The sequence below is a fragment of the Caretta caretta genome, chromosome 2 (assembly GCF_965140235.1).
Source record: "Caretta caretta isolate rCarCar2 chromosome 2, rCarCar1.hap1, whole genome shotgun sequence".
NCBI classification, from domain to species: domain Eukaryota; kingdom Metazoa; phylum Chordata; order Testudines; family Cheloniidae; genus Caretta; species Caretta caretta.
Genome location: NC_134207.1, coordinates 252,416,259 through 252,433,517, shown reverse-complemented (window position 1 = coordinate 252,433,517; position 17,259 = coordinate 252,416,259). Strand labels below are relative to the sequence as shown.

General features: G+C 40.8%; 1 protein-coding gene across 3 annotated transcripts; it reads left to right on the top strand.

Annotated features, from left to right (window-relative positions):
• Positions 1-7: 7 nt before the first annotated feature.
• INSIG1 (insulin induced gene 1) lies at positions 8-16,558 on the top strand. Of its 3 annotated transcripts, none has more exons than XM_048837594.2 (6): positions 8-27; positions 998-1,404; positions 4,634-4,758; positions 5,508-5,674; positions 6,235-6,334; positions 14,162-16,558. In XM_048837594.2, the coding sequence occupies exons 2-6, from the start codon at positions 1,005-1,007 to the stop codon at positions 14,189-14,191; spliced, it is 822 nt and encodes a 273-aa protein (XP_048693551.2). In that variant the 5' UTR covers positions 8-27; positions 998-1,004; the 3' UTR covers positions 14,192-16,558. The 3 variants fall into 3 exon arrangements, with proteins under 3 accessions (XP_048693551.2, XP_048693550.2, XP_048693549.2); XM_048837593.2 differs by having other exon boundaries at positions 15-143; XM_048837592.2 differs by lacking the exon at positions 8-27 and adding an exon at positions 30-164.
• The last annotated feature ends 701 nt before the right edge of the window (positions 16,559-17,259 follow it).

Genomic DNA, 17,259 nt, shown 5'->3' with positions numbered 1-17,259 from the left:
GGGGCCGACTCTCCCTCTGCCTCCGGGGTAGGTCGGGAGCGGGTAACGTGACGTCGAGGCTCGCGGCTTATAAACCTTTCCCCAGCCCGCTGCGGCGGCCGGACGGGACGGGGCCGTGAGGGAGCCGAGCAGCGCCCCCGCAGGTGGGAGCCCAGCCGCGGCAGGTAGGCGACCCGGCAGCCGCGGTGCGCAGCGCCCCTCCCCCCTAGCACTGGAGCTAGGAAATGGGGGGGGGGGCGGCTGTCTTGTCCCCCCCGCCCCCAGCGCGGCTCCTTGTCCGATGGAGGAGGGAGGGGCCTGCCGGGGGAGCGCCGGAGCCGCCTAGTGGCGGGCACTGTCCTGCGGCTCTTGCCCGTCGCGGGCACGTGCGGCCCGGGTCCCCTGCAGGGGCTGCGCTGCCTGCGCCTCGGGGGGCTTGGGTCATCCGGCCGCGCCCGCCTGCTTGCGGACCCCGCTCTCCCGGGGATGCCGCCTGGAGGCGGGTCAGCCCTTTCCGGCCTGGGCGCTTGGCCCCTCGCACCCCCCTGGGCTGGGGAGGGGCCTGGGGGTAGCTTGTCATCCTGGGGCCCCGAGGGCTGAGAGCCGGGGGGCCGGGGTCTACACCAGGCTGCCCCAACGCTGCCTGTTCCCCTGCCCAGCCGGGTGTAGCGCCCTTGACCTTATTGTCTGAGGTGCCCTGAGGGTCTTTCTCCCCTACCCCTGTGTGACATGTGATGGATTCAACTGCAGAGAAGTGGCTGCACCATCTGGCCTGTTCTTGGCCCTGCCACAATCTTTCTCTGACTTTTGGCAAGTTATTTGACATCAGTGTTTGATTCTCTAGCTGTAAACAGAGTCTGTGGGTGTTGGGGATCTAAATTAATTTGAGCTCCTCAAATGGTAGGTGCCATAGACATGCAAAGTATTATTGCGTGTGTGTACATGTGTACACATGCACACAAGTGCAGAGGATTTAGGCTTTGGGGCACTAATAGGCACTCTTCTGTGTGTGTGTTAGGATCCTGATGGTGAAGCCAATGCCCAGATTAGAGAATTGCACCTGGAGTTGTTCCTGCGCTGCTTCGGGAAGGCATAAAAACCAACTGGGGAAAACTGCTGTTGGACTGGCTGCCAAGGTGGGCGAGATGCTGAGCTCCTCGGTCTCAAGCTCTCCACTGACTTTGGTGGGTCATGGAACACGGACCCCGAGCACTTCCAGTCTCAGTAGCAGCAGCACCAACAGCCTGAACTTGAACCAACACCTGGTGCAACGGAGCTTGGTGCTCTTTGCTGTGGGTGCTTTCATGGCACTGGTGTTAAACTTACTGCAGATACAGAGGAATGTGACCCTATTCCCTGAGGAAGTCATTGCCACTATCTTCTCCTCTGCCTGGTGGGTGCCCCCTTGCTGTGGGACAGCTGCAGGTGAGTCCCTATAGGTGGCTTGGTCAGCTGCAATGTGAGAAAGAAGGCACTGGCATGGGGGGGGGGGGTCTGTGGCCTGCATGTTCTGGGGTTTGGCAGTGGCCACACTTCATGTGTATTTAGTTGGCATGACATCTGGGCTTGGGGGGGGAAATAGACTTGGTCCAGCTTTCTCCCACAACCAGGAGAAAACTAATTTCATATCTGGCACAAAGTGCTTCCTGAGCTTAAGCACACTCTTTACAAAGGTATCATAGAATATAAGGGTTGGAAGGGACCCCAGAAGGTCATCTAGTCCAACCCCCTGCTCAAAGCAGGACCAATTCCCAGTTAAATCATCCCAGCCAGGTGATGTGCTTCTCTTTCAAACTGCCTTGATGTGTATTTGAGGTATGAATACTCTGTTCAGCTGGCCAATATTTCAGCAGTGTTCTGGGGGAATTGGATACCTCTCTACACACAGCTCTTTAGGGCTGAGGTGATTTCTGCAGGCTGTGGAGTATAGGGTTTTTCTCCTGGTAGCCTAGAGAAGCTCTCTCCACTTGTTGCAGAGTATTGGGGTATATCCTGGGTGTCCTGTTGTCTGGCAGGACTGTGAACAGTGCTTAGACCTAGTGCAGCAGCAGGCATGGCTCTCATTACTGCTTGCTGTCTGATTGGTTCCCCCTGAAACTGGTGAGTCGCAAGGTTCAGTTACTACTGGCTGCCTGAGTGAACATGCCACAGACAGAGAATTGAAAACAAGGAAGTCACATGTCAGTGGGGAATGAGGGAAGCCTTTCTGGCTGCCTTCCCTGTTCTCTGCCTGAAGCAGTGCTACTGCCAGCAGCCACAAGTAACCACCAGAAACTGAGTTCTTGCAAGCTACAGCACAATTTGTAACAAAACACACAATGAAAATAAGAGCCATTTTGCTGTTTAATTGGAACAAAAATGGGCCGCAGACTTCAGTATTGGTACTAATAATCTAAGTCCTGCTTTTACCGTACATCTAGTATATACAGATGGCACTGGGGAAAGGATGGGGAGGGAGATGGCAGGTCAAATTAAAAACAAATAAATAAAACCAAGAGATGTTCCCGTGACTTTTTTTTTAAAACACAAATAGAAGAAAAATCTTAAACCTTCCCATGTAGCATCTGCAAGCCAAACGTTATAGCATTGTGCTAGTGCATTAAAGTAAGAGTGAAAATCTGTAGACTCTGGCTTGTGGAAGCTGGAAACACTGAAAACACCATAACCTGTGAAAAGGAACTATGCTCTTTAGAATTGTTTTAATAATCCAAGTAAAGCATTATTTGCAACATTGACAAGAAAATTTCCTTCTTAAAAACATACCTTTCAATCAATCTTTAAATCTAATATGAGGATAACAATTATAGCAGATTACATACAACTTTATTTTCCAACTCTGGCCAGGTATAATCTCACAATCTTATCATTCTTGTAAGAACCCTCTGAAAATGCAAGGTTTTTTTTTTTAAACAGAGCATTTGTCTTGGTGAGTAAGTGTATATAGCTGAGTGCATCATCATCACTGATAGACCAGAAGTTTTCTTCAGCAGGACTAGATTGTAAGCTTTCATTTGAGTTTTGTGCTTTCTGATCAGAGGATGCTCTGTACCACCTTAGAGCCCTGGCCTATACCATCCAATGTCCTATCTCCAGCTGTCACCATCCCTGATGCTTCAGAGGAAGGAGATTTAAAACAAACAAACCCCCTCCCTAGAATACATTTGGGGTTGTGGGGTGAGGGGGTGTCACTTTCTGATCTTTGCAGGTGGCAGGCTGGAATGCTGAAGCATGATCTTTAGGAAGAAGATAAGACAAACTAGAAGTGAGCCCCAGTGCTGTTGAGACTTGTTCCCTCCCATCACAAGCAACCTGGTCATACAATTGCACTCATAAATTTGTCCAGCTCTCTTAAAACTAAATAAGTTGTTTGCTCCCACAATTTCCTTGCTTTGAAGGGGAGTAGAAATGGGCCATTCTAATCCAATTAGTATTTGTCACTCTGTCACAGGCTTTCAATCTTGGAATCCTGTGTGGGTGGTTACATTGATCTGTTTGTGGGTGTGCTTTGCATTGGGGCATTTGAGTTGTATAGGTGGCAAATCAACTTTTGAAGAATTGTGGCAGTTGGACCAAGTAATCCATTTTGCGCAGGCTCCCTCATATCACTGACTCGTAACAACAAATTATTGTTTGTAAATTAGGTGTACAATAAGGGTGGCAATTGGTTGTTACTTCTGTCAGTGGTCTAGTACTGCTGGATAGATGTAGCTGAAAGGCCCTGCTGTTGCATGGGTGTAATTGTTAAAGTCAAAATGGGTGAGAACTTAAAAAGTGGATAGTAACAGATTATGAATCCCAGTGATGACCAAACCTGGTGATATTCTAAACACATACATAAAAACCCATGCTTGCAGCTGTTTCCATCACTTCACACTGACTCAGACATTTAAGGCTTCAGAGTGACAATCCTGAAAGATTTTTTTTTATAGCTATATGAGGGGAGAGTTCCTCTGCCCATGGTTTAAGTTCAGGCAGGTATTTATGGTCCTGATCCAAAGTCTATTGACTTCAGTGGACTTTGGATCAGCCCCAAATGTAAGATACCTGTAACTCAGTCATGCCTATTCAGTTGTCACTGGAGGGTGTCTTGGCTATACTGGATTCTTGAAAGGAAAGAAATATTCCACTCTTCACTTTAATTTAAATTTTTGGTAATGTCATTCGTTGACTCTGTTATGTAACAGGTATCCAGCCGTATAGATACAAAGTGAGTATGAACTGTTACTCTTGGGAGAAGGAAGTCCCTTGACTCTATGGACTTGTCTTCTCTACTGTGTCAACCTTACTTCTGTGCTGGGCTTCAGAGCTGGGCAACCACAGAGCAGCTGTCTGGGTGCCCAGCTCTGAAGGCAGCACAGAAGTAAGGTGGCAATACCGTGACAAGCCCCCCTCCTTATAATAGCCTTGTGACTCTATTTTGGGTCAGGCCTCCCAGTTTAAGTGCTGTGTACTTTTACGCTATAGATTTCACAGGGGAGACCAGATTTCACTGTCCATGATGTGTTTTTAACAACCAAGAATTTTAGTAGGGCCCTACATATAAAGTGATGAGCCTAACTGCTTAAAAGGCTTTGCCATGCACTTATTTGCTAGACTAATATTGAAATATTGTATAAATTCTATGTACAAGCTGTCTCTATTTCATTTTTTACAGCTGTTGTTGGCCTGCTGTATCCCTGTATTGACAGCCATCTTGGAGAACCACACAAATTCAAGAGAGAATGGGCCAGTGTAATGCGATGTATAGCAGTTTTTGTTGGTATTAACCATGCAAGTGCTGTATCCTTGAACTAGTTTACCTTTTTGCATGTTTATTTAAATGTTGATTATAATGAACCACAGTAGCAAGTTTGTCTTAAGAGTCTTTCTTCCCATTCATGCTTGAGTGACTTACACAGGTAAGACTTAATGCTAATAGGAGAGACATGGTCATAGCTTACACAACAGTTGAAGAATTGATACTTATTACTAAATACGTATTTTTAAAATGGATCATATGCTATTCTCTCAGAATTGTAATTCGAGTTCATGCCAACTGAACTGAGGCAACTGTTAAACTTAAAAATATGACCTTTTTGCTACTAAAATGGTCAATAAAGATGGGTTTCTCACCCATGCAAACAGCAATCTCAGAAGTTACTAGTAGTCACTTTCCTGGCTGGATGCTTATTGTACTGAAATTCTTAGAATAGCTACTATTCCTGCAGAAAACTTAAATCCACAGAAAGGTGGGAAAGTCTTGGTTTTATAGCCCAAAACTTTAAAAATTGGGATTCCTTAATCTTTGGGTACTTGGTATGAGCAGCCTTGGCCTGATCTTCATGGTTAAGTGCTCACAACTCCAACTAAAAGTCAATAGGCTCTCTGAAAATGAGCTCCAAGGTCTCTCATTGGGCATCCAGAATTAGTGATCATTCTTAAACTGTCAACTTCCATTTCTTGATGTCTACGTGAGGTATTAAAGTTTTGTCTGAAACCTGTTTCTGTAGCTAAAGTCTTTAAGGAATTGTCCTTAACTTTCTTATCAGAAACTGGATTTTGCAAATAACGTTCAGCTCTCCTTGACTCTAGCAGCATTGTCATTGGGTCTTTGGTGGACATTTGATCGTTCAAGAAGTGGTCTTGGTCTTGGAATTACAATAGCCTTTCTAGCCACTCTAATCACTCAGTTTCTTGTATATAATGGTGTTTATCAGTAAGTATACACATTTAAAACTTGAACTCACCTGACTTCTAGAGAATTCACTTTTTTTGTAAAATATAAAAATTACAGTAACTTCAGATATAAAGCAAAATATTGAACTTTGAAACCTAAAGAATATAAACAAGTGTAATGCACTATTCCTAAAACAAAGGCAGGGCCAACCATATTGGGACATAAGACAGTGGCATCGCAGCATGCTGCCATAGAGGATCAGTCTTGATTGTGAGCTCTTGGAGAAAATGGTACTAAAAATAAGCTCAGTCCTCTCTCCCTCTTCCCCGCCCTCCCCTCACTGACTCTGAAGTGCCATTGACTGGCCCCAGAGGGAGGGGATTGCTAACCTTCTTTGGCTGGAAGCTGGCCTTAACCCAACGTAGGGCTTTTTTTAAGAAAGATGAGGATTATTTCCTCCTGTTACTACTTTTTTATGTGGGTGGAGGGGAATTCTTTGCATTACTGTTATGCTTCTGTACAAGACTATGGGACTATTATGCTTCTATGTAATGGAAATGTAATGTCTTTTTTTCTAATTGACTAATTTTTTACTTTAGGTATACATCGCCGGATTTTCTTTACATCCGTTCTTGGCTACCATGTATATTTTTCTCAGGAGGCGTGACTGTAGGAAACATAGGAAGACAACTGGCTATGGTAACTGCTGTATAATTAGTATTTGGGTATTCAAAAGGGAAGCGTCCTTCGTAGATGTTTGTCCATGGAGACTGCCTGTGAGGACATGATTCATGAACTGACTAGTAAGCCTTATAGAACCTCCTCCCAAGGGCTGAAACTTGAGCATAGAAATCTGGCATGTTGTCACTGGGATGGAATTCTATAGTATTCATTAGGACTAGGCTCTTTCTCCTAATCTGAGTTCTTCAAGTGGCAATTTGAATCATACTGGGTGTCATAGGCCTGATTGGAATCTTAGTATTGTGAAGTGCAGGATCATAGGAGAGATTCTGATGCCCCTCCGCTGACTGTCTTAACACTTAAAGAGACTAGAAGTTGTGGGGAGGGTAGAAGGTAGAAAGACACTGGGGAGGGAAACCTGCTTATTTTTTTTAAAAAAAAAAAAAGAGAGAGAAAATTCAGTTTTTCATAAGTGTTGCCCTATATAGCTTTATCTTCATCCTACTATGAAAATACATGGTGTCTTTCTCCTCACAAACATGTAGTTCAGGGCCTACTCCTGCATAACTGTAATTTCACACATGAGGTGATTGTACATGCTGGATAATAGCCTCATATACTTAGTTCTTAAATAGATCTAGTAGAAACTTACTTTCTTTACAGCACTATTTAACATTTAAGACATTTTGTCTTGCCTATGGCTTGCATATCAGCTTAAAACCTGCTTGTCAAATGCGTTCTGACATTGATGGATAGTCCTAATTAATACTGCGTTGATTTGGCTTCTGTCTCCTTAGCCATAATTCTCTGATCCTGGAAAGCCTCCTCCACTTGACTCTCTCTGCTACCCTGCAATGCTGATGTGATTGAGGTGTATAACCTCTCCCAAAAGAAGGGCACAGGGGCTTTCAAGTACATGAAATGTCAGGCTCAATGTTCAAGATTTTAGTAAAGGAGTAGGGGAAGCTGTTGAATGGCATGTGTGTAACACAACAGGCCTCTTATCTCATCCCTTCTACCCTAGCTCTCCAAGTCAGTGTTGGAAAACTATTGTCCTGTTGGTGTGAATGGGGTCATAGTTCAACATACCTTGTAGTATGCTTTGCTACTGAGGTGCTGAACTTGGCCGACCCCATCAATGCCTTTGGGACAGTAGTTTTCAACACTGGTTTGCAGAAAAGCCAGGTTAGGGAGATTGTTTGACCCCTTCTCTCCAATGTCAAACATCAATTTCTTTAGTGTACAAAGGGCCATAGGGTCTGTTACTGAACTAATGAGGGAGTCTTGCAGTAAAGAGAGGAAGAAGAAAGCACAGTGGAGGTCACTTCCCTTTCGAATTTTGGGGCAAATTTTGAGGCTACTCATTTGACACCTGGTCCTGAGTCCCATGGCTATATTCATGCTCTCAAACTTTTCAGTCAGTATCAAAGTTTGCATGAATTTACTTTTTAATGTGCAAGACCATTAATGCAACTTTAAAAACCTGTAACAATGTAATCTGTCTCTGCATATATTTTAGTTAGGGTAAGATGATGCTGAACACAACTCAGATGGATAAGAAGAAATGAGAGTTTCTAAAGGGGTGAATGTGATATTGGTTCTCTAGTGATAAATCAAAAGCCTAAACAGAAAGATCTGTCAACTCTCTCACTGCTTTAAGTGCAAAATGGATCTTTATTATGGAAGTACCAGTTGCAACTCTTTAAAGGCTATACAGATATTGATGTGTTTATTTCATGCTGCATTGTGCAACATCTTTATTCAACAGCTGTGATAAAGGAAGTTAGTTGCCTTTGTTCAGATCTGGGGTGGGGGCAGATCAAACTGCAAATATGTTTAGGAGAATCTCCCTTCACACTGGTAATACTACTTAATTGGCAATGCCGACTAATTACAGAATCAGGGAGGTTGTCAGGAAGAATTCCAAAATTAAAGTTCTAGAAAGAAAGGACAAAACTTGACAGATGTGTTGGTGAGGAGTTACTGTAACAAATGCTATCTGTCATTACCAGAGCTGGTAATTTTCCACTGGAATGACTCTGGAAAACACTGTTTGTTTTTGCAAAATGGAAACTTTCTGCATGAAAACTTCAATTTTTCCCCAAAATTCTCTTTTCCATGGAGGAAAAATTAAAATGACAGCTGTCCACCTGGGAAGTGTTTGTCAATTTCACTCCCTTCCTGCAGGGAGAAATTGTTCAATTTCACTAGCCTTCTAGGCAGGCAGGCTGCCAGCAAGCTGAAAACTCCATTGTAGTTTTCCTAAAGCAGAATTTTTCTGGAAATTCCTTCCTTTGAAAATATTGCATTTTTTTACTCATGGGAAGAGATTTCCATTTCCAGCCAGGTCTTATTACAATTTTGAGTAATCCATTATCACTAAAAGTTGTTATAAGAAAATGCAAGAGGATAAACTGAAAATGGAATCATGTAACCTGTTCCACTAGATCTTCTCTGATGCTTTTTGGATGATATCAATCTTCTGCTGATCCTGTGTGGCTCACTGGACACCCTTGTAGTAAACAAGAATGGGAGATGGTACAATATTGTAGTTTAAACTAAAGCTGAACAAAGTGGTATTACTTTGTAACCGTGTTCTCTAGCCTATATCCAGGCAGTGAGCCAGTTAAAAGGTCTTGAAATCCTACAAATACTTGTGGTAGATGCTTTTTGGCACTGCTTAAAACAAAAAGCTGTACGCTTAGTTCTTTCAGTGGAAGAAAAGTTGCTTTGTTTGCAATTCTCAACTCTTGTGGTCTGAAGAAATAGAATGACCTTCATAAATGTGGTTTTGGATAGAAGCTGCAGTTTGACCTGCTGAGGAGGTGTACAACCCATGTGACTATCTACTGCCACACACATTGACACTATAAGGCCTCTTCTCCACTAACCAGATTGCTGTACTGCATGCAAATAGCTTAAACATCTTATGTAAAAGCTTGCTCTTATTTTGAAATAATTGGACCAGGCACAGGTATAAGGGAGTTTAAAAATCTTTCTCTGTTCACATTCTGGACCAAAGGAAAATTGAAAATGAAGGCTTGAGTCTCTGCTGCATCGCACCTTTGTCTAGTCACTTATAAGGGGGTGTGTGTGTGAGAGAAATTCTACCAAATCAGAAAGGTAGCATTTTTATACCCACTTGTCTAGTTGTTTATTTGCAAGCAAAGGTACATGGCAAAGATGGAGAATCAAGCCCAAGGCATGTAAGCCTTCACGGGTCTAGAGGTCAGAACTGTACCTTTCTACACTTCCTGATTATTCTAACTTGTAGAAGAGTGTCTTCCCTTCCCTCCCCTCTACTGTATGTTTTGTCAGGTGAAGGCTATACACTGTGAGGTAGCTCCAGCTTTCTGATTACTGGACTTCAGAAGATTTAATAAGTATTTTGAACATGTGTAGTGTTATAATTAAATGTGGTGACAACCTGGTACTAGGTGAAGCACCTTAGCCTGAGGCTACAACCACCCCTGATTTTTCTTAACTAGGCAATAATATGGTTTCCAAAGAGAAGCTGCCACCAGCCCTGCCATGTCTGGAGCTAGTTGCCTAACCAAAGTTGGAGGGCAAAGGCTCTATTTTTGTATTGCTACCATGTTCAGACAGCAAAGGAACTAAGAAATAAAAATGCACCCTATATGTATTGTATTTGCTTGGTACCTCTGGAGTGTCTAGATAAAGTTTTTGTTAAAAAAAAAAAAAATCTAGGCTGTTACACAACAAAAAATGGTATGTCTTAATCCTAATCTACAGCATCTGTGATTTTTAACCTACCACTGATGACTGGTGTGAACTCCAGGCCCTACCGCAGTCCATGATAAGTTTCCCTGTCTGGTTCATCCTCTCTCTGTTGTGAAAAATAAACATTACTGTAGAACTGTTCTTGGTGAATTATTCACTTTTAAAATAAATCTGTGTGAATAGGTACCTGTCACTGTCTAAGACAGTTTGTGACCATGTAGAGCCCACACAAGTCCCCGTCCTGGGATTTGGTTGTACTGGCACAAATTAACACTAAGATCAAAGTTCATCTTAAACCTCTTCTCTGCCTTGGCTGCTCCTAAGGTTCTGCCTGCTGGACTTCTAACTTCACACCCTAGTTTAACTCTAGAGATCCATCAGAGTCAGAAGAACTCCAGCATGCTTACTGCCCACTAACAATGTATATGGTTTCAGTCAAACATAGATTGTTTCTCACTAAGCCCTTTTAAAGTGTAATAACCTACTGCAGAACATGTCATCCTATATATCCATGACTTGACTGCTGTGGCTTTTTGCACTAAAGGTTGACTATGTTGTATAATGAACATATCCTAGAGTGTTGTTTCTATTGTGAAACTTCACATTCTTTCTGTAATTAAGTGGACTCCTCCCTTTTGCTGAAACTATTTCCTTTGAAAGTCCCATGTTGGACATGGCATGCAAATCTGGCTGCTTTTGTTCAGCACACAAGCTGTGGCTCTATTCTGTGATTACCTTGCAACAGTAACATGACCACATGACTGAAGTTTCATAATATAGTTCACTCTTAATAGGGCTTTCAGCCATAGACACCTGTCCCTGTTTGCTTATTGGGGGGAAAAAATGGTACTTTTGCCCTCTATTTTGAGCACTCGTGGTTATGAATCAGCCACTTTTCACTTAACAGTAGTTGTTAAACCCCCAAAATAGTGTAAGCCCTCGTTATGCCTGTGAACTCCTACCTGAGTCTTACCTTGAGAAGCATTTGTACTGAGCTGTTACCAGCCTTACAGGGAACCTACCATTGCATCTTAATGTGGCAGGTAGCTGGGCAGTGCTAGAGTCTAGCCTGTGGAACCCATTCCACTTGACATCCCTCACTTAAAACAAACAACATTCTAGAACAAATTCATCCCTGGCATGAGCAAGTGCAATGGGAATTTTGCCTAATTTAGTCAGGGCTGAATTTGGACCCTTTCCCCCAAAAGTGTGGGTTCATGCACATAGCTAGGCTGTTAAAACATGTTCATTAGTCATCCTCTGTCCACCTCTACTCACTTATTGAATTTATTCTTGCTGTATCTTGTCACTAACCAAGGTTGTGAGCTCTCCTAGGGTAGGGATTGTATCTTTATTTGTACAGCACCTAGCACAGTGGGGATCTTATCCCCCAACAGGAGTTTCTCAGTGCTAGTGTAACTGTGTATAGGAGACCTTCTTATACTTCCCCATAAAAATAACTTTGTAGGGCCCTTGTCTCACTTGTTGCAGGAAATTGGAAGGTGTGTAAAATAGGGAACTGCATGACGAGGATGTACTCCTGGTTAAGATTGCTGAATGTCACCCTAGGGAATTGGATTCTATTTCAGCATCTGCCACAGAGTTTGTAACACTAAACAAGTCTTCTAAACAAACTTCTCATAGGTAGCTACTAAACAAACTTCTCATAGGTAGCTACTCTCTTTTTTTTTTCTGGGTGCCCAGTTTAAGACACTTCGGGCCTGTCTTGCAGAAGTGCTGAGTGCTCACAACTACAATTCAAGACAACGAGAGCTGTGTTTTGAACATGTCAGGTGTTATAAAATGCTAAATACTCTGGGAAATTGTCATGTTGGACACTTAAATTAGTTGATATTTTTGTCAATTTAATCCTTAATCTGTGTGCCTCAGTTTCCCATCTATAAACTGGGGGTACCACCCTCTCACCTCATGGGGGTGTTGTAAAGATAAATTTATTAATGTTTGTGGTGCACTCAGATGAACACTAAAAAAAGAGCCTGTGAGGAAATGAAGAATTCTGAATTCCTTAAAGGACTTGGATCATGTGCAATAATTAGGGCCTGGTGTCACACATTGAGTGATGAAAATAAAAAGAAATATTGAATCACTACCTGCTAAGTGAGCACTATCTGTCTTGTGCACTGAATGAAGCAGATTCTGATGGGGGGGAATGTAATCATGTAAAGACTATTATAATGAATACACACAAGGGGAACCTTAAGTTTGGCACTTCCTAATTTGAGTGCTTTATTTTGCAATATTGACATTAATAGTTTTTTGTGCTTAATTTTAGGATGTGCTGTACAGCACTTCTGACTATTATAGTTTAAATCAGTAGTGCTTTGAGATCACTCTTAGTTTCTGCTAATAGAAGCCCCTTAAAGTACTCTATCTGAAGCATAATCCTTTTACTCTTGATACTGTTAATATATACATTTAATTTGGCCCTAAAGAGGAGAACTTACTAGGTTATAAACAATTGCAAACCCAACCTTGGTTCCTTTCACAGGGGTATGTCCATTTTCAACACTAACATTCTATGTGCATCTTGATCTCTCTCTTTCAGACTGCCTAGGTTTTAATCTTCCTGGATTACTGTCTGGGAATACTTTGCATTCTGTGAGAACAATGACCTCGAGGACTCTTACTAAAATAGTAGGGGACCACACTAATAATCCTTTGGTCATATCTTCTGGAGATTTGTGGCACAAGCTCTGTTCCTTGCAGTTCCAGAACTCCCATGGACTGCATTGTTCTGGGTGAGCAGGCCATACAACAGTAGGGCCATGTAGTGTATGGAATCAATATGCAGTTTAACTCCATCAGCAGCTAGTCAGTTTTAGACATGAATCCCCAAGCTAATCCTTTGAAGACAAACCAGTTATGAAGTGCAAGCTATGTCAAAACATCCAAGGATTTCTCCATCTTTGTACAAAGACTTGCCCTGAAAACTACATTGTTTCCTAGTACAAATATTCCCCTAGAAAGCTTGGTCATGTACAATTGTTTCATAACCCATTTCAATATAGTTAACGTTTGGACGCTACCCCAGAGCATAGATTCTAAGGATAAACTTCTCAGAGAATGTTAAATAATGTTTCCCTGCTATTGTGAGATTTACTGCAAGATACTACCTAAATATGCCATTAGTTGTATTCTTCCTTGACACAAAGTTATGTTTCAAGCCAAAGTTGGAAAACAGTAAGCAGACTTAAATAAAAAATTGGGGAAGAGTCTACAACAATGGGAGAGAGTGTCAGAACACTACAATGTTAAAACAGAAATCAGTAAATAAGTTTTGACAATGAGCAATTGACACAGACAGTTATTGCCAGAATAATGAGATTCATAAAAATGAACTCAACTGGGAGCTAAAGCAGATTTGGTGCATTCTATTAGTCTTTAATAGCAAGTCAGTTCTACCCAATTCATTATATGGATAGTTCTGTTGTCACTACTTCTGTAGATTGGAATATGTGGCCTCAATTCCGGAAAACACTGTTGAAGTCGGTGGGATTTAAGTGCAGATACATGCTTAAAGTTAAAGCAAAAGGGTTTTCCTGAATTAAAGTTGGATGTACTTCTCCCAAATTGGGGTCTGTATAACTAGCTATAATGCTGTATTAAAACTGATGAGAGTTCATTAAGATGGACTATTCTCTGGTCAAAGTTCTGAAGTATTAACAATCTATTCTTAACAATTGTTTTGGGGGAGCGTACTCTAAATGCTACTTATTAAACCTCATTTTTGTAAGCATTAATATGTAGCGCTTATAGTTTAGGTCTAATGAAACTTGCTGTACAACGGGAAAATATCCTTCCCATTTTCAGATGGGAGAAATTAAGACAGAGGTGAAGTGCCTTGTCCAAGGTCACACAGCACATCAGTAGCAGAGCTCAGATTAGAACCCAAGTTTTCTAACTCCCAGGCCAGTGACAAATATAAAGGTCCAAATTTGTTCAAGTTATTTCAATAATTTCTAAAAATACTGGAAACCTTTAGTACAGTAATGTGTACCTCCCTAGATAATGTAAGTCATACAACAATAGAATGCAGTATTGTTTACTGTATTAATCACTTTTTTCTTTTTTTTTTAACCACAGGGTATTCCTGAGAAACCACACACTGATTAGATCCTTGGAGCAAAAGACATGGTGCCAGTATGAAAACAAAATTAAGAAGATGTGTTCTTGTTTTTGACTGAGGATTATTTTTTCTAAATCTATATGGGCTCACTGCACAAATGACTTGTGAAAAATATTAATCCATTTTGGAATAGCCAACTGAAATTAACTGCTTATCTTGAAATCTGACCTTGATTTACTGCATAAGCATTTGTGCCTGGCTGTTCTCTCGAAGAATTTAACATCAAGTTACATACAGCAGTTCTAGCTAGGTGGCAGTTTTCCAATTACTAGATTCCAGTTTCAGTTATTGAAGCAGCTGCTATATTTCAAAGCCTTGAAACTAAAATTTAATTATAAGCTCTTGTATCAGTGCCCAAAGGAAGTAGATTGATGGTGCTTAAAAAAGGTGAAGTATGGTTTAATAGGAATAGTATTTATCCAAATCTTTTTTTAAAAAGGGTTGTTTAAAAATAAGCGATCTAAATTAAATTAAAAGCATTAGTGCAATGCTTTGAGTTGTATGAAGGAATCATGCCCTTACTTGTAATGCTGCATTGCATTTTTGAAGTAACTTAATATAGAATCTATAAATCATTTCAGAACAATAGGTGAATTAGACAATCTTGTTTAACGCAAACTGCATGAAACAGCTAAAAGCCCCAAATCTGATAGTTTCATTATAGTTTATCTGTCTGTTTAATACTTCTGTCTGTATCTTGGCCAAAATCTGGCCCCAATTCAATAAGGTACTTGAAGTGTGTGAGTGTGCTTGCTTAAAGGTGGGTATATACCTTAGTATTTTAGTAAATCTGGGCCTCAGATACGCTGAGCACTTGCAGTCCCACTGCTACTAGTGGGAATTGCAGGTGCTCAGAATTTGACCCCATCTTCCACTAAAGGTAATGAAAATACTTGTATTTATTTCCTGGGGAGTGGAATTGGGCCCTGTAAAGAGCAGATTATGAGCCTAATCTTGCTTCCACTTTAGTCAGTAAGAGTTTTGACTGAATTCAATGGAATCAGGCGCTGACCAGGATTGTCACTTACTATTTAATAAATGAAGCAGTTATTAGGTTACTTCTCTGTTCAGTTTTTGGAGAGATCACCACTTTATTTTTTCACAACCCTATAAAACTTGCAATCTGTGATTGCCTTGTAAAAAAAATAGTGCTTATGTCACTACATTGAACATTTGGTGTTTCTAAATATTTAGTTCTAGTGAGCACAATGTATACATTTAATAGCTTAGACCACAGTAGACTTAAATAGCAAGTATTAGGTCTTAAAATGAAAGTGCAATGTACAGTAAAATCTGAGCCTTGTATTCTCTTCAATATTCATTGTTTCTTATGATATATTAAAGAGAGGGGTTCTGACTTCATTTCAATGCTGCATGGAGGAAAAATTCAGCAATAATTTAACTGGCAAAGTTAGCTTATTGTTGTCCCTTCATTGAACCCAAACTTTTAGAAATACTCCAGTTTTGTGGTTATGATATGCTTGTATACTTTTATGAATTTGCCTTTTGTATTAAGCAAGTTTGTTCATTTCCAATCTTCTGTATCTTCAGATCTAGCCTGTGACATCTGTTTAGAGGCTTAGCCGTCAGCAAAAGGAACATTGAGACTAAATAACAGTGTTTGTAATTTTATTTCCTTTTTGAGGGAAATATTAACACTTTGGTGCAGACTTGAAAATCCTGAATTTGAAGGGAAGGGAGTAAACAAAAGTAAAATTGCCTTCAGCTTGAAGATTAGCACAAAGGCTATCTTAAACTGAGCCCAATTCTGATCTTGCTTTAGTGTAAATCAGTAACTCCATTTGCTTCAATGGAATATCACTGGTATAAGGGCCTTTTACTGCAAACATTTATGATAGGAATAACTATAGATAGTCAAATTAAGCTCAGTAGGACTACTGAGAAAGTTATGTGCATAAGTGCTTGCAAGATCAAGGCAGCAAGGCCTGAGATCAGGATTGAGCTAATTCATTCAATAAAATGGCTGACTGTGCTATTTGGAGAAACCCGTTAAGTTGGAATAACTGTTGTTACCAATGTCAATGCCTAAATAATCAGATGTGATTAAAGGGCACAATGAGCTGTAAATATATTTGATCAAGACAGCAGTAAGTATTTAAGGTATTTTAAAAGACCAACTAAATCTGTATGTATTAGAAATAATGCAGCCAAAAATGTAAGTCAAAAGTTCAGTTTTGCCAATACTTCTAAGTATATTAACCAAAGTGATCAGTTGTGGGAGAGAAATTTGCACTATTCAGGATTTGAACACTTAAAATCTCATTCTTACTGATAAGTTTTCAGCAGTGTGTTTTGTTTTACCTTTTTATTATTAAAGGTTTAAGACCAAGTGACTTATTTTTTGTGGATTTTCTTTAAGAAAAACTTGTTGAATGAGTCCAAATGTGATAGCCATTCAGTCATTCATTCTGATTGGCAGAAAGTACTACATCTAACACACGTCCTTTTAAAACTCAAATTAAGTGAAATTTTGAGGCAGCTGTCTTTTAAAAATAAAACAAACCATGGTTTACAACTCATTGTGATTGAAGATGGTAAGAATTTTTGGGGGGATAGGGGGACAGAAACCCTTTCCTGTCTTACACAATTCAGTACATCTTTTAATTCTTCTTGGCAGACCAGCATATGTTGCTGGTGTGTGATTTGAATACCAGTGAGAGAATAAATCAATGTGAGGATGGTGCGCCTCATTTCCTTCCAAGATGCTCTAATTCTTCAGCTAAAATCTTCAGACTTTCTGGGGAAAAAACAAGTGTACAATTTAAATTTTCCTTCCCAGTACAATGGTAGGGGAGCTACTTCATTACCGTGCAATAAGGAGTGCTCTCAAATTTGCCATATAATGGAATCTCTTGTGAAGGTCTGTGCCATATTTGACATACATCAAGGGCAAATTAAGTAGTTTACAGTTAACTCAGCTGTATTTTTGAGATAACTGCATCATTTGCCTACTCAATAGGTGCTCCATCGCAGCTGAGCAGTGGACCCAATTCTGAGGGAGGCACATTTTCTCATGGGAAACCTGAAGTAATAA

What these genes read in the sequence shown, in the direction of transcription:
- INSIG1 (XM_048837594.2), top strand. Translation starts at nt 1,005, where the DNA reads ATGGTGAAGCCAATGCCCAGATTAGAGAATTGCACCTGGAGTTGTTCC. An exon ending in GTATTAACCATGCAAGTGCT is followed by an intron (nt 4,759 to 5,507) that starts GTATCCTTGAAC and finishes CTTTCTTATCAG; the next exon opens with AAACTGGATTTTGCAAATAA. An exon ending in TAGGAAGACAACTGGCTATG is followed by an intron (nt 6,335 to 14,161) that starts GTAACTGCTGTA and finishes TTTTAACCACAG; the next exon opens with GGTATTCCTGAGAAACCACA.